A 24214-nucleotide genomic window follows, 5' to 3' on the forward strand; every position below is an offset into this window, starting at 1 on the left:
CTAACCTGCAAACTTGATGTGACATACATGTTAAGTGATGTAATACGGTACATACCTAATTGAAGAAAACAATTTTCTGTTGTGTAGTATAATAAACAACAATTTTGAAATGAACCTATGTGTTTACCCAAAAAAAAAAAAAAAATCTGTTCTGTATTATAATAAACAACAATTTTGAAGTGAACCTATGCGTTTACCAAAAAAAAGAAAAAAAGAGAAAAAGAAAAAAAAAAAAGAAAAAAAGAAATGAACCTATGTGTATATATGACCATTTTCAATATGTTCCTGATTTATGTAATTGTACTTATATATGAATATAGTTACATTTTGTTTAAGGGACACCTGCAAGAAATTACGAATATAAACACAAAAATTTAATGCGGTTAAAACACCAATGCGGTATGTTAGGTGAAGAAAAACTTTCATTAGGTGGAAAGAGATTACAATGGGCATGTCTCGGTCAATTACCAATACATTATAAAATATCTTACCCAAAATCTTAAGGCAAAATTTCACAATTACTTCATAAAAGAAAATAGGGTATATATAGTTTAATTAGATAAGCAAATTGAGCCGTCAAGTCGTTAAGCCTAAGCCCTCTACTTTCAGCCTTCCGCTATAGATCTCACAAATTAACTTATTTAGGTCATCGACAAAATATGTGGAGATGGGTCAATCTAATATTGGGTTCGAAAATTCGTACTAAAACTTGTCATTATTGAGATTCATTCAAAGGGATAATTGAGTAATTATCCCTGTACTATAGCTTAATTATTAATTTATCTCTTGTACTTTTTGAATTACTAATTCAATCTTCAACTTTGCTTCTAATTACGATTGTCCCCTACCGTTAAATTCCATTAGTTAAATGATGACATGGCATATTTTATTTATAAATCCAAATTAACCCTGTAGTATTATCTTACTTATTTACAATTTATATTAAATGACATTGCTATCCTCAGTAATTAAGAAAAACTTAAACTTAATTAAACAATCTTCTTTTTTAGTCAAAAGAAGGAGAGAAAATCAATCAAAGGAAACTTATTTTCAAATTCATATATATATATATATATATATATATATATATATATGCACTTAGGTAATAAAAAAATAGTAATTCTTAATTTTTGTGTTATTTTTAATTTTATTATTTACTTTCTAGTTTAATCTTATCAATTTAAGAAGTTTCATGTTATCAATTAAGAAGTTTCTACTTCCAATAGATTGTTATTTATTTATTGTCTAATTTGACGTTAACATTTTAGAAAGTCTTACTACCAATAGGGTGTTTACTTATTTGTTTATTTATTTGAATTCAAAATGATTAAAATACATATGTAAATTATTTCGTATGATTTTTTTCTAATGAAAATAACATTTTTTTGACATTCTTAATTATAAAAAGACAAAATAGACATTAAACTGTTAGAACTAAGGGGGCAACAATAATTTCATAAAGAGTAGGGTTCTTTTAGTAATAAAGCTATAATACATAGAACACATGAATTATCCCTATAACAAATTGTAGATGTGCTTTTGGTACAATAGTGGAGCCTCTTTTGTAAATGTATGTAGTATTATCTTACTTATTTACAATTTATATTAAATGACATTGCTATCCTCAGTAATTAAGAAAAACTTAAACTTAATTAAACAATCTTCTTTTTTAGTCAAAAGAAGGAGAGAAAATCAATCAAAGGAAACTTATTTTCAAATTCATATATATATTATATATATATATATATATATATATATATATATATATATATATATATATATATATATATATATATATATATATATATATATATATATATATATATATATATATATATATATATATATATATATATATATATATATATATATATATATATATATATATATATATATATATATATATGCACTTAGTAATAAAAAAATAGTAATTCTTAATTTTTGTGTTATTTTTAATTTTATTATTTACTTTCTAGTTTAATCTTATCAATTTAAGAAGTTTCATGTTATCAATTAAGAAGTTTCTACTTCCAATAGATTGTTATTTATTTATTGTCTAATTTGACGTTAACATTTTAGAAAGTCTTACTACCAATAGGGTGTTTACTTATTTGTTTATTTATTTGAATTCAAAATGATTAAAATACATATGTAAATTATTTCGTATGATTTTTTTCTAATGAAAATAACATTTTTTTGACATTCTTAATTATAAAAAGACAAAATAGACATTAAACTGTTAGAACTAAGGGGGGCAACAATAATTTCATAAAGAGTAGGGTTCTTTTAGTAATAAAGCTATAATACATAGAACACCGGTAATTATCCCTATAACAAATTGTAGATGTGCTTTTGGTACAATAGTGGAGCCTCTTTTGTAAATGTATTAATCCAAAGAGGTTTCAGATTCGAGCTTCCGTTTGTCAACACCTTCCCCCTCCCATCCCTTGGGCCTATGAGTGCCGGACTATGTGAATAGTTTGACGATGACCCAAATTTTTTTTTTTTTTTTTGAATTCAACAAAAATGTTTGAAAAACTTTGAATATATATATATATATACTGATGATTACAAAAATCCCAAAATTTAGCTTTATTTAAGAACTTAATTTACAGAATCACCCATATATACCTCATGCTTTCTCGGATTTTTATTTGTAGTAGCCACTGCTAAGGGCAGTGATCGTGCCATGTAATCAAAATAAGATCGAATGGTAGAAAATTAAATGGCGGGAGTTAACTTATAAATACTATTTTTTATTTTTACATTCTAAGGGTTTAAAGTTTATTAATTTATAAAATCAAACCCTTCATTTACCCGACTCCCAAATCCCTATTTCATTTTGCCTGACTCTCTTTCTCTCTCCACCGGTACTCCTTTTGCAACCCATCCACTGTGTCTCCAACCAGCGGCCGCTGCTGAAAAACACCTCTGGATCCCAATGCCTGCCTTCTTCGTCTCGATCATTGTCTTTTTTTAGCATAAGGAGGTTGAGACATGGCAAAATCACAAGAATTCTGTAGAGATTTGTGCGAGTTCGTTGGTAACAAAATGGAGGGAGAGCTCAGGAACCTATGTTGCAGTAAGCAACTAAAGTTGAAGGTTGAATTGATTCTTAATGATGTTTGTCAAAATGATTGTGTCCCTATGGATACATCATTGCACCATTAGACGTCTTGAAATTCCATCTTTCCTAAATTGCCAAGATATTAGACGATCTAGACGACTAGGGATTTTTATTTGCAAAAAGAAGTTCATATTGAGCAACTTTGCTCGATTTTCTTCTTTTAACCCAATTAGCAACAACAAACACCTTTGATTCCATGTTTCTTAATTTCTAAGGTTTTGTTAATTTTGACTTTTTCACATCTGATACTAAGAAACCTTATAAATCGTAAAACTTTGAATTGTTCCAACCAAGTAAATCCCTTCAATTCGGTAACGACATCCATAACAAGAAAACGAATGAGATGAGATTTGATAGTCCATAAACTTGAAGGACATGGCCGATCCTAAGAAAGAAGAGTATTCAAATGAATGAGTTCCTTCAATTCACTTGGTATATTTTACAAATTAAAAAACTTAAAAACTTAATAAAAAAAATAAAATCTAAAGACAGGAATAGATTACCTACTCCTAACAGTCAACGCGAGTCCTTTCATTCTGAATTAATTTAATTTTTTTTTCACTTTTGAATCTAAGCCGTTCAACTTATATTATATTACACAAATATCTGACTCTTGGCAACAGGCTGCGGCAAATAAAAATCTTACTTACTTCCAGTCTCTCTTGCAATCTTGCCTCCTTTGAAACCAACAATTTTTCAAATTTTACCACCGATTACTTTTTTTTATTATTTTTGTTTTTATTTTTTAACTTGCAAGTTTCTACCAGACAAGATTTCTTGGAAGTAGCATTAACAGGATTGACCATTTGCCCAGAAAAGAAAAAGAGAATTGACTTGCTCACGAGTAACCCACCAAAGCTTCATACTCAATTATTGAATGAACAGTTCTTTTATTAAAAAATAAAGAATGAACAGTTTTCTTATTAAAAAATAAAGAATGAACAGTTCTTCTACTGTTAAAAATTGAAAATTAGAAATGGGACAAAAACCCTTATCTAAGTGGGGTTCCCAAAACCTGAGGTTGTGGCTAAGATGATGACTATTCAATATTCATAGATACTAAAGGGCTCAGAGTACATTCGTGAGAGTCATTATAGAGATTAGTTAAAGATCAAACATTCAGTATGGTTGCTTTCACTTGAAAGGGAAAGAAATTGGTTTCTTCTTCTATTGCTTTTATGCCAAATTGGTTGTTTTTATCTTATTTTTATTTATAAAGCAAATTATTTATAAATTATAATTTTTATATTACCAAAATAAAATAAATTATAATTTTTATTTCTTGGATTTGCAAATTATTATCTTACTAGAAAACAGAAAGATGAAGAATAATGATTTTGAAGTAGTTTTCAATATACACTCATTAATAAGCAATTATAAATGGTTTTTTCTATTTAAATATGATATGTAATAACTTAAAAATTCAGGGGATTTATATTTAATTTAGTCTTATATGTATGGTTCTTTTAGTAGCTATATAAATCCTTCTTCGCTTTATAAAATGACTCTTTTAGCGAAAAAAAGTAGCTATATAAATTCTTTGAAACTTAAGACTCGTTTGATAATCCAATGTTTCTTTTTGAAAAGACATAAAAAAAGTTCGAAATGTTTTTAGAAGCAGAAACATTTATTTAGGCATTTGATAAAATTTACTTCCCAATGGTGAATTAGTAGAGCGGTTAAAAACCCAACCTCCTACGGAGAGGTCCTGGGTTCATACCATCTATAGACATCTGAATCTCTCGTACCGACTTCAACTCCAATTCTTGTTCTCTTGTTGCCACTAATGGAATCAAAGTATTTGAAAAGATTTTAACAAGTTATACTTATCATGTTTAATTTCAAATTTCATAAATACTCCTAAAACTATTTTACTTAAAGTCCAACCTGCCAAAAAAACATCTTCCAGCCTGCAACTAATTTGTAAAGTAGAAATCTTTACAAATTTCAGTGTTAGAAAAATTAAATGTTTCCGCAGAAACTTTCAAAATTGCTTGCCTCATTATGAATTTAAAAATCCCAAATCACTAACAGCCCTAATACATTGCATTCATGGGTTTTTGGACACATTCGTCAGGGTGAACAGAAACAGATTCTCAGATCTCTTTTAATATTATAAATCTTATATAATTTCATTCCTCATTTTATTTTTGGTAAAGAATTCATCATTCCTCACTTGGCTTATAATGAATTATAAGGTAGCAGTAATCAATTGGAATATTGACTTCTGCCGTGAGATGAGATCAACATTATCCCACCAAATAAATAAAAAAATAAAACAAGAAGTGGAACTGTTCTAGATACCCAGGTAGTTCATCACATCTCCATTGTGAGAGAACTCATATCTTAAGATATGGGTCGTCCGATTTAGGTTTGGCTAATAATTGATGTGATTGATCTGAACTTTAAAGTTATTTTTGTGAGGAGTAGTCAAGATTTGCATGAACTGCCCAAACTTTCTGTTCAAAAAAAACAAAAAATTCTACAGTTCAACTGAGCTCCCATGATCGAGGCTCTTCTCATGATTTTGGGTTCTCACTGAACTCCATGTTATGCAAGAACCTTGGTGGTTGATATTGTCACTCTCGAGCGATAGTTTAGAGATTATATTATTGTGCACCTCGTGCCTGAACTTAATTCCGATCATAACTGTGAAGGTGTACTCCAATCCTGGAGGATTACCTCCTGCATTTGCGCTGATTACTGGAAATGATGCTATTAGATCGAGAGTTATATTATAAAATGTCATCTGTATTTGAGACTCACTTGGTTCAAGAATGCACTGAATATAACCAAAACATGTGTTAAAAAGAGTGTTTTTATTTCTTAATGCCAAAAACTTAGTTGCTCTCTACCTAATCCTTAGAAAAAAGAGACTTAATTTTACTAAAGTTCATTATAAAGAGACTTTTACATGCAGCCTGCAGGAGTAGAAAACTATCATAATATACTATCAACAGGATCGTTGAGCCCTCGACCTCTTAAACTTCAATAAAAAGCTATTTTCTCAAGGTGGGAGAACTGAGAAAAGAGACCATCCATGGATGAGAGGAGTGACTCAGAAAGGTAGGAGAAGAAGACAGTGCACCTCTCATTTTATTATTAATATTATTTCTTTCATCCTTGGGAGAAAAAGATGTGTTTGTCTTCGCATACTTTTTTCCCTAACAAGACAAGTCATTGCCCCAAAAAAATACAAACCAGGTCACCATGAACAGTGAGAAAAGAATAATAGTTTTTCAAATTTCTGGCTTTTCTGCACTTGAGGAAAATTATATCAATGAATCATTGCTAATAAGACCATTTTATCATTCCTTTAAGCTTGCACATGGTAAGGCTGTAAGTAACCAAAACAATTTATCTCCACTTATTGTTAACAATGAGTCATGGGTCCCATGGCTGAATGATTGAAGTTATCTTCTGTGTTCAAGATTTAATGGTTAGATTTGAATCATCAGTATTGCAGCTTTTGAGAGTTAAAAAAGTGAAAGAGAGCTAGGACAAGTTTGATGGCTTCTTGCTTGGATTTTTCTAGGAAGACTTTTATATCATAACAACCTTTATGAGTCCTCTTCCGAGTCCATCTTGTTTCTGTAATGGTAGTTGGGTTCACAAAGAATGGTAGATGGATTTCTCCCCTAAACAACAAAGACTACCCCAAGTTTAAAAGTCACAGGCCACCTTCAAAGCATACCAGCTTACCCTTCTCTCTCTCTCTCTCTCTAGCTTGCTCAGTCCCCTCAGGAGCTCTCATGGCTCCAAACAAGGAGCAGCCCCATAAGAGGATTGTAAACAAAGGAGCATGGACAGCTGAAGAAGATCAAAAGTTAGCTCAATATATTGAAATCCATGGAGCAAAGAAGTGGAAACAAGTTGCAATGAAAGCAGGTCAGCTCTTGCCTCTTAGTTCAAAGATACAGTGACATATCAGTTCATGTTTTGTTCTTTGTTTTTGTTGTGTTCATGGGGTTTTAGCTTGATGGGTTCTTTGTTTTTTTGTAGGTTTGAACCGATGTGGGAAGAGTTGCAGGTTGAGATGGTTGAATTATCTAAGACCCAACATCAAAAGAGGCAATATCTCAGACCAAGAAGAGGATTTGATACTTAGGCTCCATAAATTACTGGGAAACAGGTTAGTTCATTAACTCAGACAAATGAGTATAGTTCTAGCAGATTCAGTGTTAGTTGTTCATCTTGTTGACTCAGTGATATCGCATGTAGGTGGTCTCTGATTGCTGGAAGACTTCCAGGTCGAACAGATAATGAAATTAAGAACTACTGGAATTCTCATTTGAGCAAGAAAGTAAATCAGAAGCCGAATCAAACTGAAGATTCAATAACACAAGACTCTTGGAGCCATGTAAAGGTGAACGAAGAAAGCGTCAAGCAATTAGAAAGTGGAGACGCAAAGACTAGTTTTAGTCCAGACAAGTTATTTGCAGCAGAAACGTTCTTCAGTTCTAACGGTGGGTCTTCAAATTTGGAACAAATGAGTGATTTTCAGATGGACTTTGAGACTGGTTTAAACGTGGAAGACTGGTTTGGTTTCTCAAATGAGGAATCTTCCAGTTTAGAGTGGGCGAGGAAATTTCTTGAGCCTGATCAGAGCTTCTATGGAATTTCTTGATCCTCTTTCTCTCTCGATCTCTTCCAAAGAAATTGTATTATTCCTTTTCATCCATCAATATATTAATGATTCTCCACAAAATCAGGAATCAGTTCTCAGTAATGTAAGAGGATGGTGTTCGGACTTGGATGTAGGCCAGTTGGGAGGTAATTGTAATAATCATTTTTCTGGGAGTATAATTGTAATTAACTTTCTTCGTGTGTATGTGTAATATAAATCTAACTAGTTTTACTCACCCAAATAGACTGCATAGCTGCTAATCTTTCTTTCTTTCTTTCTTTCTTTTGGTTTTTTTTTTTTTTTTGGGATTAAGAACGTCTTAGGTCCTAAACTTGATCTCTTGGAGTTCCAAGAAACAACCACTGTGGCCTACTCATCTACAGAGTCCAAGTACAAATGGATTGTTAATGCTATTGCCAAGTTGATATAGTTACGTTAGCTACTATGTGAACTTGGGGTTGTTACTTCTGTACCAACTAAATACTGCGATAATATAGTAGCTAACGTAACTATATCAACTTGGCAATAGCATTAACAATCCCTTTGTACTCGGACTCTTTAGATGAGCAGGCCACAGTGGTTGTTTCTTGGAACTCCAAGAGATCAAATTAGGACCTAAGTAGACATAGTAGCCACTTGTAGATCATTGATCAGTAATTGAACCAGCCCAATCCACGACCCTAAAGGCAATGAGAGAGAGATTAGTTGTAGGCCAATATCATGAATTATTAATTTAACCGCAACCCAATCATCAATTGTAGGTCGATACATATGTTGACAAACCCTATTGATAGAAAATGCTATATCAGGGAGTGTGAGTCAAATATTGAAAGACACCCACTGTACTTCTATACTGGGATGGATCATCAAAGAGGGGAGGTTCCTTAGAGGTTGCATTGGTGATGGAGGTTGGGATTGCTACTTATTTGGCTTCATGAATAATGGTCCTTCACAAAAGATTTGAAAAATATTTTGATTGGCAGAGATGTAAACCATGAGGTGAGAGACTGACTTCGACCCCTAAAAAGTAGTTTAATTCATCGAGACCTTCAATGGCAAATTCGTTTCCAATGCTTGTAATGATAGAATTAACCTCGGTAGAACTAGATCCAGTGATGACAATATCGTCCACATATACAAGAAAATAGACTGTTGATGTGCTGAAGTACAAAAATATAGTGCCGTGTCAGATAAGGACTATGTGAATCCCCGAGTGAGTAAATAATTACCAAGTCGATGAGACCATGCCCTAGGGGCCTATTTTAAATCATATAAAGCTTTTTGAAGGTGACATACATAAGAAGGTCTCCTTTGATCAATGAAACCCTGTGGTTGAACCATGTAAACCTCTTCAGATAATTCACCATTTAAAAATACATTTTGAACATCCAATTGGCAAAGAGTCCATCCCTGGCCAATTGCTAGAAATAGAATCAAGCGGATGGTAGTTGGTTTGACAACGGCGCTGAAAGTGTCAAAATAATCAATCCCTTCATGCTGATGAAATCCCTTAGAGACTAAATGAGCCTTACAACGTGAAACAAAGCCATCACTATTTTGTTTGATTATGTAAACCCATTTATTTTCAACCAAATTCATGTAGGGCTGATGAGGAACTAGACTCCAAGTACCATTATGTGAGAGAGCATCAAATTCTTCGCTCATGGCAAGCCTCCATTTGGGGTATTTACTGGCAGTGTTGTATGAGGTGGGTATAGTTTGTGGGTGTGAGAGTGGTGTGAGGTTTTTCTGAAATAGAGGAACTACTTTTCTCTCTGGTGGACGTAGGCAGGGTTTTGCCAAACTACGTTAAATCTCTTGTGTGCTTTGCTTGTGTTCTTTTCTGTTCATAGTTGTGCATCCATTATCCCTAACACCAAGAGAGGTTATATAGGGTTTATCCGGCACAGTTTTAACAAAACTATTTTTGGAATGAAAAAACAAATAGAAGTTGGTTTGCAGAACCTGTTCTCCATCTAAAATTACCAGAGTCCATTTTTCTAGCACCCAAAACTGAACCAGTTTACCGAACGAACTTCAGCTGTTTTCCATTGTCACGGCGCATGAAAACAGGAAAAACGTTTTTCTGGAGTCATAAACGCACCCTAATCTAATAAGCCCAAAAGGGCCAAAAACAAAAAAAAAAAATGGATTAAACTTGAAGTACTTAAACTGACGAGTTTTGCTACAATGTCAGCAAATCTTTAGTTAACATTTACTCAGTCTTTTGTATTTCTTGCAGCCACCAGAATAACTATTGCATCACATACAAAATTCCAGTTAACCCACGCTATGACTTAAGAGGCCAAAGGTTTTAATGTGAATTTGATTGGGTTTGCTCAGCCCAACTTCGAGCTTCCTCTAATCACAAATAGTAATGGTCTTCCCAAGTGCCAAGAGCATCCCTGTTGCTGTACTGTCAGTTTAAATTGCACAGAAACAACCAGTCCATTTCTAATTTTTAAGAGAAAAGAAAGAAGTAAAAAACCCTTTAAACCATAAAACTGAGGAAGAATTCAGAAATACCAAAGCAGGAAAGCGAAAAAACGAGGGGGCACGAGACAGATTCATTCACAAGTCATCTTATTGTTCATATTGGACCTGTTTCAAATCTTCACATGTAATGAACCTGGAAGCTCTAAGAACAGAAAAAACATTTCAAGCTCAAGAAACACATGTAGAATACAGATGACTTTCTTGATCAGCCAGGAGATGGGACTTTGTGGATTTACTAGATGAAGAAAGGATGCCCAAAAGAAGGTGGAGAAGCTAAAATTGTTCATTTTTATAAGATCATGTAACATCTTAGCATTCACTGAATGATTTAAACCTGACAATAGGAATTACCTGATCATTCTGATGTATGAATAATGAACCCACCAACCAAATAATGAGAAGCCTATGATCAAGTTATAGCAGCGGTAAAATATGGTTCATAGACATCAGAACCATATTCAGGAAGCAAAAGTTTCTCTAGCTTTTGAAAACTATTCAAGCCCAAGTAGATTAATGGAAGTATCCGCTTCACTAGAAGGTAACTGATGGAGGAGCCATTTGAGTAGTTTAGCAAGAAGTGGTGTCGACTTATGAAGACAATACTAGAGAGGTTTTCCGTTGGCACACATACAAAGTAATGTTTGCTATAATTATACATAACGTGGAACCAGATTTGTGATCATTTAAGCCCCCAAATTAATCTACAAAGCAACCTCGAAATACATTCAACAGAAACAGCTGGAATAGATAATAAAACTTGTACCAGTTGAAAGGTGATGATCGTAGTTCAATTCTCGAAACATAACTGCCTTCTCTACAAGCTCGTCTCCCTAGGTTCCGATACTCTCACCAACTCCTCTCGAGAGACTACAGAATCCCTAAAATCAAACACCCAATCGAAATAACGATCACAGTAGAAGAAGAAACCTCTCTTCAACAGAGACAGAGAGACTGAGAACAAAGGAAAGAAAAAGAAATTCATCAAAATTTCATCAGATTTCTTTATGAGAACCACGACTTCCTTTTTTGTTTTCGGGGTCATTTATTTACATAGAGACTTATAGAATTCCATTTATTAGTTAAAAAAAAACCCACTTCATAAAACCATAGACTCATAGAATTTTATATCTTTTTCCTTTGTTCTCTCTGTCATACCCCACCCAGCCAGATCCGGCCATACCCGAATACCCGTGGGGTGATACATCACAGGACCTAGGTTCAGTGATAATTCCATACAACACAGGATATATTATAATTAAAAGGACAAGAATAAATCAAATTCTAATAATAAGTTATTAAATCTAGATTATCAAAATGTTACAATCATCCATTATCTAAAGTTAATCAAAATGGACATCAGAGTTTGAAGGAAGCATAGATTGTCATAGCGGAATTTAAACTAAACTGATTCCCTAATGGAATCCAACCTCATAAGATCAGTCTTTGCACGGGCATGAAGCTCCATGCAAGTCTACATCTTCTTCAGTCACTCCTTCAAGAAAGCCTGCCAGCGACGAATCCTCCACTTGGAAGGAGTCCTCATAACCTGTAGAATATTCTAATAGAAACAGACGTACAAAAAGGAATGAGTTCAACAGAACTCAGTGAGATCAACTCAACATCTTATCATACATTCGTCCACAAGATTCCACATCATATCATGTATTCTTACACAAGATCCCACACCACACATATAGCTTGAGTATCGATAATGTAATTAATGATAGTGATATGATGTATGAATGATTATAATATTATGCTCCTAACTCTATCATGAGGTCTCTATGGTAGACATGCATTAAGTTTGTACACCAATCTCCTTTGGGCAGTCTCAATCACTCTCCCTCAACAAGAGACGTCTATTGGGTTCTTCGCGGTTGTTGGGTAAAGTCCTGTCAAGCCATGGTTGGGGTATAAGTCACCAATCTCTCACATCACCGTTTGGTATGAGATTGACGCGTGTCAAGGATAATCCTAGCCCAGTGCAAAGTCATATGGTCTCGTACTACATATGGACCGGATATCTCCCCTCATGCCTAGTGCCCTTTTGGTTCAATACCTTTCCACCTATAAATGAAATCCTCAACAGGAGGCATCTGTTGGATCCCATTCCTTAACCCAGTGGTCATCCACATATAATGGACATGATGCTCTCCATGTCCTCTCACGGATCATTTCACCAGTCTTGAGGGCCCAGGAACCCTTATCTATTATATGCAACCCTACCTCTCTATGATGATATGCTCATGACCCAGCCACTAACATTACTGGTTAACTGACTTTAATACCCCTGCCGGAAAGGTAGTAGTACTCATGAGGTTACCTAGCCAAACACTTCTAGACACATAGCATTCATGTACTTAGTCTAGACGTATACTCATGTAAGTTCACTAGGGTAATGGGTGAACCCACAACCCTAGTTTGAAATATAAAATAAAAAGAGTAATTTAATTCAACATCATCCATATATCTTCATATCAATAATTTAGAATTGGAAAATAAAAGAAAACACTCAATCCATTCAATCTCATCCATCTCACACATTCTCATATTGTTTTCAAAGAATATTGAAAATAGAAGCAAAGATACTTGCTTACCTTTCATTCGTGCAAAGTCCCACACATAATCACAAGATAATAAATATTAAAGCAAGGCAATATATCAATAATAAAATTTAATTAAACATGCAAGATAAGGTTGAGTATATTAATTCTTCACCTTTTTAGTTAGCATAAGCTCTCCAAAGTTCCACAAAGTCACACTTACGAGTTGGTGATTATAATCAAAATAAACCTAATCATGTAAGAGGATCATTAGACATAAATTAGAAGTCAATTGGGTTTTAATAAAGTTCCCAAAATCACCCAACAAAAGCATAATCTGCCAACTAGTTTCGAACCCACCTTTCTCAACCTAGTTTCGGCGAAAATCAAATTTCACCATCAATTCAAAGTCGAATCGAAACGAAACTTTGGGAATGCCTATTTGGCAGCAAAATGGTTCTAATGGTACCTTCATTTTGATCTAATTCCATCTCAATCAAAAAGCCCCAAATTTTGGCTCTCGCGAGTGCTCTCGGCTGGGTTTGAGAGCCAAAATGCAAAATCGTTTGCAACAACTCACACAAATCACTTACAAACCAAAGGGAAACATAAATGAAACTATTTGCAAGCATTTAAAATAACTATCATGTTACAACTACTCAAATCCAACATTTATTGCGAAGAACTACTCCTAAAACTAAGCCCAAAGAAGAGGGTTTGATGAATCTTACATTTCCTAACGATTCCGCAAAGATCCGGGTGCCGGCACGCTTTCGAATGGTTAGGAACCCTCTTCTCCCTTGGTTTATCCTCCTCCTTGAGCCTCAGCCTCGTACTAGTAATATAAAATGCGAGTATGAGTGAAAGAGAGCTTCAAAATAGGGTTTTAAAGGGTAAAACCCAATTCTGCCCCGATCTGGGCTGGGGGCAGTCGACCGGCCGTTCAACCGGCCCGACCGACCAGCCCTGGTTGGGGGGCCAAATGAAGTCCAAATTGGGAGATCTTTGGCTTGTTGGAAAGGTCTTTCGACGCTCTTCGTTTTGATACCTTATTCGCGTCAATCGGATTCTCCATCACCGATTTATGGCCGTTCCAAGATCACCCTCTTTACACCATCATGATTATTCTTCTCTCTTCAATTAAACTTTAGGAGAGTTGATGGGTCATCACAAGGGTCATCCATCAACATTGGTTCCATTTCCAACCCTTCGGGCTCCACTTGAATAGCACACATTTGTCGTCAACCCGAGGCCCGATTTTCTTGATTTTGAAGCCACTGGTTAAAGGGGTAGAAATCCAGGGGATTTTACACTCTCTTCCCATAAGAATCCATTAAGTGTGATTAATTAACTATATTTAGTTTTTCATTTGGTAAGGGCATTTTTTTTCCAGAGCATTAAACATGATTTAATGTACCTGTTTTTGCAGAATTCGGTCTATTGTGCTCGATCTCTCAAACCTACAAAAACATGCTCGACCGGTGTGGTCGAGTATGGACTCGGACGAATAAGTTAGTTCAGACGAATAATGGAAAGAATCCAATCCTCAGTTTTAAGAATAACTTAAGAGTGCATACCTTATGATGGTGACAATACCTCTTTATATAGTTCTTCTCAGTCGGTTACAAGGGGGAGTTCCTGTTGTAGAGTTATATCAGGAACCCACTTCAGAGATCCTGTTGTAGAGTTGTATCAGGAACCAACTTCCCTTTAGTCGTTTGAATTCTAGAGTTTGATGTACACTTGGAATTGGATTTGAATTAAGGTAGCGTGGTCGGACCCAACAATATATCAGTTACGAATCCAACCTACTATCCTCGGTTTTCCAGGTTCGACCATGATCTTCCGGTTCGACCATAGCATGTACCTTTTCAATTTTGTATGTTTTACAAGAATACATCGAAGGAGAAAAATAAAAAAAACAATCAAAAGACTAAAGATAAGAAATTACTGTAAAAAGGGGGAAAAGGAAAAAAAATCAAAATATACAATAACCACATATAATGGATTTTTATTAAAAGAAATACATGTAAAAATTTTACTTCAATTAATTAAAGGAATCATTATAAAAACTAATTTGCTCATTTTGAAGTATCATAATAGAAGGAAAGATAAGAGTATAAATGCACAAAATTCCAAAATCAAATTTTTTTTTTGGTAAACGACACTTTAATTAGATAAAGAGCGATTACAAAGGCCCAGCTCTATGGACACCAAGTCCAAGAGCCAGGGAGAGCTCACAGGTCAGAGAAGCCTTGAGCCAGAAGAGAGACCACGACGGGCCAAAGCATCAGCAGCAACATTGTACGAGCGGGAAATCCAAGAGAAGGAAACACGGATCAGGGGAACACACAGAGACCAGATCTCGTCAAGAAGAGGGGATACAGAAAAGAAGCAGAGCAGGTTTTTTGAAGATTAGAAACAACAACCAAGCAATCGGTCTCCAAAATCAAACAAGTAAAACCAGCTCGGATAGCATGTAACGGAGCTTCCCGAATAGCAACCAGCTCACCTTCTAGAGCAGAAAACATCACCGCACCCCAGGACATGGCAAAGAGAATAGAGCCATTGTGATCCCTCCCAATGAAACCACATCCACCACATCTTGATCAGCAGAAAATGCCGCATCAGAATTAACTTTAACCCAACCACGAGAAGGGCAACACCATCCCGACATGTAGTGTTCATCAACAATACTCGGCTGAGCAAGCTTCTAACCAAAAGAAACTCCTTAGCTGTTGTGTGAGCAGCAGAGATAACATCAGCAGGAGAAGAGCACAACCCCGAAAAATAGAGCGAGTTTCTTGCACTCCAGATGAACCAAACAAGGAAAGAAGCAATGCAGAAGGGACTTTCCACAGCCTTTTTATCCCTATCCTTCAGCCAACACCAGTGTTGAAGCCAATTAATAGAGACATGATCGAAGAAGAATCTATTAACTCGTGACAATGATGACCCAAACCAAACTGCGCTTAGCAAATTGACAGTTGAAAAAATATGGTCAATCGATTCAACCTCAAGGCCACATCGCAAACACAAAGGATCGACGGGAATATTTCTTCTAAGCAAAGCAGAAGACGAAGGCAGACCTTGTGCACACATCCTCCATAGAAGAAATTTGACCTTAGGAAGTGTAGCAGCATGCCAAATCATCTTCCACATCACTGGCGACATCGTATGATAAGAGTGTACAATGGACGAAGAAGGAGCCGCATTCAAACCGTCTCGCAATTCATTATATAACATCTGATAAGCTGTTTTGACCGAGAAAATACCAGTTGAAGCAGGACCCCAAACAAGAAAGTCTGCAGCTGGTTGGAAAGTTGGACGAATCTTCAAGATGGAAACCACATCGCAGGCATTAAACAGTTGATGAAGGGTCTCAACTTTCCACCGACGATGAGAATCCAACAGGTCTGCAACCCAAATAAGTAAGCAATCGGATGGCTTGACTGATGAGACTCTGAAATTTTTTGTAGAAGGAATCCAAGCATCATCCCAAATCCGAATAGAATTACCATTTCCAACACGCCACAACAGCCCTTTTTTCAAAACATCCCTTCCCGCGACAATGCCTCTCCACATAACCGAGGGTCGAGAGCCCACCCCAAAGATTCGAAAATCAACGGAAGGAAAATATATTGCTTTAATAATCTTCACCCACCAAAGCTGAGGTTCATACCAAATCTTCCAAGCCAATTTAGAGAGAAGAGCCTGATTCTGCAAATGTGAATATTTAAACCCAAGACCTCCAGATGATTTAGATTGACAAATTCGTGCCCACGCGATCCACCGAATTTTCCCCCCATTAGACTTTTCACCCCGTAAAAATTTGGCCTGAGCTTGACGAATTGCATCATGATGATATTTGGGAAGCAACACATGAAGACTAGCATAGGACGACACTGTAGATGTAACAGAGTTAAGCAAAGTCGCACGACCAGCATGAGTCAAAAGCTTACCCTTCCATCCAGCAATCCTAGAGTGAACTCGGTCCTGTATCCCATGAAGGAAGTCAGTTTTGTAATGATGAAAATCCATTGGGACACCCAGATATTTTTTCAGAATTAATCCCTGAGATAACCTTAAAGACCGAGAGAACCAACGTCGCCACCGACTGGGAGTATTGGGGCTAAAGAAGATTGATGATTTGCTTCTATTGATGCACATCCCTGAGCCGCTGCAGAAGACCTCTAAAGTCTCCTTAAGGCCATTAATCAATTTGAGAGATACCTCAGAAAAGATGAGAATGTCATCCGCAAATAAAAGATAAGTTAACCGAGGACTTCGAGAGCGAATGCTGATGCCGAAAACCAAATCATTATCGGTAAGCCGATCCATTAGGTGACAGAAGGCCATCGAACATAAAGAAAATAAAGCAGGGGAAAGAGGATCACCCTAACGAATACCTCAGGTAGGAGAAATGTCCCTATGAACAGAACCATTAATTAGCACACTAAATGAAACCGAACGGATGTAGGACATAAGCAAAGACACCAACGTCTCATGAAACCCCAACCGAAGAAGACTCTGCTCAATAAAAGTCCACTCAAGCCTGTCATAGGCTTTCTTAAGATCAATTTTGGCAGCCAGAAACCTTTGCTTCCCTTTTCGCTTCCCTTTAATATAATGGTACATCTCAGTAGCCAGTAGAATATTCTCCGAAATAGACCTGCCAGGAGTAAAAGCTGTCTGATGCTGGTCAATAATGGTTGGGAGAAAAGTCACCAATCGCATACTTATGATCTTGGAAAATACTTTAGAAGCCACTCCACACAGGCTAATGGGCCTAAATTCCTCCACAGATCGCGCATTAGAATTTTTTGAATCAAACAAATCAGCGTTTTGTTAAAATGTGGTGGAAAACAACCAAATAAAACAACTCCAAAATAAAAGCATACAAATCAGCATGTAACACGCTCCAATAAGTCTGAAAGAAGGCAGGAGGAAGACCATCCCATCCAGGAGATTTATCAGGCTTCATTGCAAATATCGCAGTCTTAACCTCATCCAAAGAAGGCATAGACATCAACGCAGCATTCATTTCAGCAATCACCATAGGCCGAAGACTAGAAAGTAGTTGATGTTGTGCCGAGTTATCAATATCATCGACGTATAGCACTCCTTGAAATAGTGAAGAATTTCCCGAATTACCTCGCTGTAAGAAGTAGTCCACATTCCATTATCCTTTTTAAGCACTAAAATTCTGTTTGCTCTTCTTCGCTGTAACGTGGCCGCATGAAAGAAAGAAGTATTAAGGTCACCACATGCAAGCCACTGGATTCTAGACTTTTGCCTCCAAAAATCCTCCTCCTTAATCAGCTCCTCCTCAAGACACTGAGACAAAGAATTCAATCTGTCTTGTGAAAACTCCACAGAATTCGCATCCATTAAGTGTGACATTTGGGATTTAATATTCTTGATGTTAAGATGAATATTACCAAACACCTGTTTATTCCACCTCAGAACCCATCTTTTGTAGCTTTTTGCTTGATTTGAAGAACATTATGAGCAAAGTGTCACGCAAAGATGTAGACCAAACCCGAGTTGCAACTCGAGAGCATCTCGATGCCGTAGCCACATGAGCTCAAATCTGAAAGGCTTAGACCCACGAAATCTACCCCCTTCAGAATCAAAACAAATAGGATAGTGATCAGAAGCAACACAAGGAGAGACAAACACCACTGAATCCGGATAGATTTCTTGCCAGGTAGAATTGACAAATGCCCTATCCAACCTCACACGAACATTATGAGCCCCCAACCGTTTATTAGACCAAGTAAATTTAGGTCCTTGAAACCCCAAATCTAACAAGGCTCACCTATCAATCGAGCTTGAAACCCAAATCAAATCATGAGCAGAAATTAGTAGATCCACCCACTTTTTCCTTCCAAAGACAAAGTAGAGTTAAAGTCTCCAATAACCATCCAGTTATCGTTTTTCATGACAAATCACCGATCAAGTGAAGTCCAAACACCCCTTCTATCAATTCGACGAGGAGCCCATAAAAACCAAGTAATATTGAACAATTCCCCACTGGGACCGATAAGACGAAAGTCAAGAATATGAAGAGACGAGTGAAGAATATCAACTGAGTATCCATTTCGCCAATAAAGAGCCAAACCACCAGAAGCCCCAATAGAATTCACGCCGAAAACGCCAGTCATACCAAAACGCCTCAACAGATTACGAAGACGAACCAAGTTGCATTTTGTCTCCATAAGAAAAAGAGCATCAAGCCTTTTAACTCGCACGAGGTGAACAACATCCCGAATTGTCGAGGCTCCTCGTAATCCTCGACAATTCCAACTTATAAAAGCTTCATGATTCCCCATGGGGCTGATCGCCAAGACCCATGGGGGGATCGGGTAAAAAAGATAATGTTTTAGGAGGCATCACCGATGAAACAGAGGATAAGGCCGCAGACGCCTAGCCTTTTTGTGATGAGGTGAAATATTAGAGCTGGGAATCACAGACGATGGCCGAGACCTGTGAAGCTTCGGGCAACTTCCTGCAGAAGCAATATGAATAGGGTCATTGACCAAAGGATAGTCCTTGGGCTTAGAGGCTGACTGGTCCAAATGAGCACATGCATCACCAGATTCCAAACACAATAAATGATTATCCACAATGGGCTGGGCCGAAGAGGAATTCAATAAAGCCGAATCAGAAGGCCCAGGGGTAAGAGAGACATTTGCCAGCGAAGGAAGCAACGATTGAATATTCTCCATAAAACCCGGATTTGCTAAGATATGATGGGAGAGAGCCAAAGCCGATTTATGAGCCTCCAACATTACACGCGAACCAAGAGGCAAGGGTGATACATTGGGAAGATCAACATGAAACGTTGGAAGAGACCAAGCCGCGGCGGAAGCAGAAGACGATGGAGACGGCAAAATACAACTCAAGGGATTAGGGCCATGTGCAACCACGTAAGAAGAAGATGGGACGTGACCATCGAGACGTAACATCTTGAGGCGCATCTTGAGGCGCCTCGGAACCAAAGATCAAGATACCCGACCCAGATCGGCCATAGCACCGTCGTGAAGGCCAGCATCAGGAGGCTCAGGAGAATCAGACACCGGAAAATTAAGACAATGGAAAGGCTGAGGTGCAAACCTCAAGGATGCCGACAAAGCCATATCAATAAGACAATTATCCGGCGGGAACGTACGAACATCAAGAGGCAAAACACAACCAACAGAAAAACCATGGAAGACGAACATCGTGAATCTACATGTCCCAACAAACCACAAATAAAACACATCAGAGGAAGCCTCTCATATCGGACAGACATCAGATTCACCGCTCCATTACGTCATTCCACCTGGACAGAAGCCCTTAAAGGGTTCTTAACATCAATAACCACCCTAGCCCCCGAGAAAATGCTGATGTCACCCATTATGCAAGCCATTAATAAGCATCAGTCTCAGAACGACCAATTTTCCCAAAGAATTTGGCCCCAATCGACACATCTAATAATTCCAGGTGAGGGGAATGCAGCTGAACCCACATAGAGACGAATGAAAAATTCCAATCCTGATCCTCCGACCACGGTTCCATAACTATTAAGTTACCATTCACCGACCACGGTTCTTCCAATAATACATTAACCAGATCGGCATGAGTGCGGAATCGGAATAAGAAACGATGATCGGCAATTTGCGTAGTGGAAACCCCATCTCTTGGGTTCCAAGCACGGATCAGAGCGTCAGTAATAGTTTGCTGTCTGTATCGTCGACCATCAAGCACCTGCCCAACAAGAACAACAGCCCAAGAAGAAGCCAGCCTCTCCTCCGTATCATCATCCAATTTAATCGGCTCATCGGTAGCAGGCGAAGCAGAAGCCGTCGACGAACCACTATCAACTGACTCCGAGTTCCCACACAGCGACCTAGTGAGACGAAGACTAGTAGACTGAAACGCCATAGAACTAAATTTGAGGCAAATAAGCAACTCACCAGAAGACACAATATGGAACCACTAGTGGAAACACCAGGAGGACACAACAAAAAAAAAAACATCACGGCATCACACGGCATCACACCGGAGAGAAAGTCACCAAATCGCCTGAAAATCGCGAGGCTTTTTTTTTCTTGTACATACTATGCCGAACTCTACATGGTACGTGATGAAAATGACATGAAAAAAAAGTACGATTTCTGTACAAAGTCGGCTAAAAAAAAATGGTGTGAATACAGTATATGATACAGTGTAATTTTAATACGAAAGAACCCATTTCATTCAGAAACCGTATTTAATATGAATGCCCGAATTGATTTATGGCTCTTTATCTTCGAAATTAACTAAAAAACTTATGCGATAAGAACACCTACAATCACAATCTTACTTGGAACAATACTTTAACACACATCTCAAGTTTCTTGAGTACAACAGTGTTTATATGACTATATGTGCTTCATTATCTACACATTATTGAAAGAGAAACGATTTCATCTAAAAGCCCTGGAAAGCTTACAGCCTTACAGTCAACACCCTAAACAATATTCATCCAGAATTTTCTATGTTTAACTTCGAAGCAAAACTTTACTGGGTTCTCTACAAAGAAGCCAGGTACTTCTGGACTAGGTGAAGAGGTCTACAAGAAGTATAAGACTTCGAAATAAATTGAAATCCCTGGATTCTCACAACCAAACAGGCCCTTAGAAATGTGATATACGTATATAACTTGAGAGAAAATGCTTTTGCTGTGATGAGCTGATCAATAAAATCTTCTTAAACTTTCTTTCTGGTTTAGCGCAATCATGACATTTCTTTAACCTCGAGGATGAATTAGCTTAGCTCTGGGGCTTCCCTTAGTTTTGCCAATACAAAATCCTTATATATGAATGAAACAAATTGAGATTCTTCAGTATTATCCTATGGTGGTGCAATCCATCATGAATACTACATCTATAATGCATCAATTACGATCATGAAAATTTTTCCAATCATTAGCATACCATAAGAATGTTCAAATATGACATAAAAATAACTTATGACTATTTACAAAGCAACCCAAAAATGCGATTTTTATTTGCGGCAGGCTGCTGCAGATGGTGATGGAGCCACGTAAGCAAAATGCAATCCAACGGTTAAGAATCATATGTTCTGATCGGTCTCATTCTGACAATATGGATTTATGAATCCAATGTAGCTCATCTCAAAGTTGGATTCATATTCCATTACCGTCTGATGAATCGAGATTATTAAGAGTAGAATCATCTTCTCTAGAATCATGTTCATCATTATCATCATCATCATCACCTGTTACTTGAGTCGTAAGCAATTCCGCTTGAGTATTTCTATTATGAACTCTTGATGTTCTACTGTGAGACTCCTTATATAGCCTACATAAGACCCAATCATCCAACTACCCAACCCCAAAAACAAAGGAAAAAAGAAAAAGAGTAAGGCTTTAGTCAGGAGAAACGAATAATTTAATTTAAAAAAAAAATCTTATATATAACGAGTAAATTAAAAAAAAAAAAAATTAGTGTTCACTTCTATAAGTAATGTAGATACCTTCATGTCACCCGGTTCTCTATGCTCTGGTTGTGTATCAAGGTTCTTTTCCACAAAGTACTCTTGCATGATCCAGTCAGTCTTTTCGTCTATTGTCAGACAAAGGGATTATCCAATCCCAGTGTTTCACCTTGGGGAGCCCCTGTTTTGTTTGTGAAGAAGAAGGACGGTAGTATGCAGATGTGCATAGATTACCGAGAATTGAACAAGTTGACGATCAAGAATAAGTATCATCTTCCTAGGATCGATGACTTGTTTGATCAGTTAAAAGGTGTTGCTGTTTTCTCGAAGATCGATCTAAGATCTGGATATCATCAGTTGAGAGTTAAGTTTAGTGATGTCTGCAGGACCGCAATTAGGATCAAATATGGGCACTATGAATTTCGAGTCATGCCATTTGGTCTTACTAATGCACCGGCAGCATTTATGGATCTGATGAATCGAGTATTTCAGGATGTCTTGGACAAATTTGTCAATCTTCATTGATGACTGTTGGAAAATGCCATGTCAGCATTTGCCACATCAGCCTCCATTGGTTTTGATGATAACAAACATGAATTACTAATGGCTATATTGAGTTGTGTTGTCTTAGTTCAAGATGATAAACAAGTGTACCAACTCCAAGTCAAAGCCATATGCTCAAGTCAAGCCAAAGCCAAGATCATGCCAAGATGGACATGAAGATGGACATAAAGTCTAAGTGAAGATAATCATACGAAGATGGACATGAGGATTATGCCAAGATGGAAATGAAGATGATCATGAAGAATGAAGTACAAGAAGACTCAAGAAGTTTAATGATCAAGACTTAGATGAAATTAGGACTTAGGACACCTCCATATGCACTTTAATGTATTGTATGTAATCATGCGCATATCATGCTACTAGAGTGACCTATGACATGTTAGTGTGGTGTACAATGCTTAGGGTTGACCAAAAAGTCCAAAAACCCAAGCCATGTCCCAGCCCCAAACTTGTTCAACAAAACAGAGTCCAGACGGTCGACCGTCTAGTTTGGTGTTTTCTGATTCTTCAGAAATAGAAGGCCAGACGGAATTCCGTCTGCCCAAACAAAATTCCATCTGGGTTAAAAAATGCTTATAACGACTAGTTTAACGGATCTTTTCCAGACGGACGACCGTCTGGGCTGAAAACAGCACAAAAATTATGTCCGTTTTCTATCCGTTGGGGATTGGGCTAAGGCACTCAAAGGCCATCTATTTAAGCCCAATTCACCCCTTTTGAGAGGGTTGAACCTCACACTTGATCAACTACTGCCCAAGTAATCTCAAGCTCTCAAAATACAAGAAAGCCATTGGGTTTTGCCTCTCACCCTCTCTCCAACCTTGAAGAACATACCAAGGTGTTAAAGTAAGCTTGTGGAGGTCAAGCTTGAGGTGATTGAAGGCTTTGGTGGTGCATGCATTTCATATCTTGAGCATACAACTCTTATTGCATCACACACACACACAAGAGGTAAAGTGTCATACCTCTTGTTAAGATAACATCCTTCTCTTGTAACTGTTTTCAATTCTAGTCTAGGTAGATTAGAATTGGTTTTGGGTACTCTTGCCCGTGAAGATTGGTTGGGTGCTCTTGCCCATGAACAAAGATTGAAGAGGGTGCTCTTGCCCTAAGATAAACAAAGATTGTAAAGGGTGCTCTTGCCTCGTAACAAAGATTGTAAAGGGTTTGATATCTACCCATTGTATTGAAAGAGAATCACTAGTGGAATACTCTCTTGAGGCCAAGAGAGGAGTGGACGTTGACTTGCAAAGTCGAACCACTATAAAATACTTGTCTTTTGTTGATTGTATTGTTTAATTTCATTTGAATTTTCAATTTACCTTGTATTTCCACACAAACCGAAAAATTGGGACAATCCACTAGTTGAAA

General features: G+C 37.0%; 1 protein-coding gene across 1 annotated transcript; it reads left to right on the forward strand.

Moving 5' to 3' along the window:
* Positions 1-6611: 6611 nt before the first annotated feature.
* LOC149016761 (transcription factor MYB32-like) lies at positions 6612-7927 on the forward strand. Its single transcript, XM_089156038.1, has 3 exons — positions 6612-7015; positions 7130-7259; positions 7349-7927. Exons 1-3 carry the CDS (start codon positions 6724-6726, stop codon positions 7752-7754), a joined length of 828 nt encoding a protein of 275 aa, XP_089012164.1. The 5' UTR covers positions 6612-6723; the 3' UTR covers positions 7755-7927.
* Positions 7928-24214: the final 16287 nt, after the last annotated feature.

The sequence above is a fragment of the Hakea prostrata genome, chromosome 5 (genome assembly GCF_041222555.1).
Source record: "Hakea prostrata isolate BN-2017 chromosome 5, UWA_Hpros_2, whole genome shotgun sequence".
NCBI lineage: Eukaryota > Viridiplantae > Streptophyta > Magnoliopsida > Proteales > Proteaceae > Hakea > Hakea prostrata.

Coding starts and splice junctions, on each gene's coding strand:
- LOC149016761 (XM_089156038.1), top strand. CDS start 6,724: ATGGTAGTTGGGTTCACAAAGAATGGTAGATGGATTTCTCCCCTAAAC. Junction 7,016..7,129: donor ACAAGTTGCAATGAAAGCAG/GTCAGCTCTTGC, acceptor GTTTTTTTGTAG/GTTTGAACCGATGTGGGAAG. Junction 7,260..7,348: donor CATAAATTACTGGGAAACAG/GTTAGTTCATTA, acceptor TATCGCATGTAG/GTGGTCTCTGATTGCTGGAA.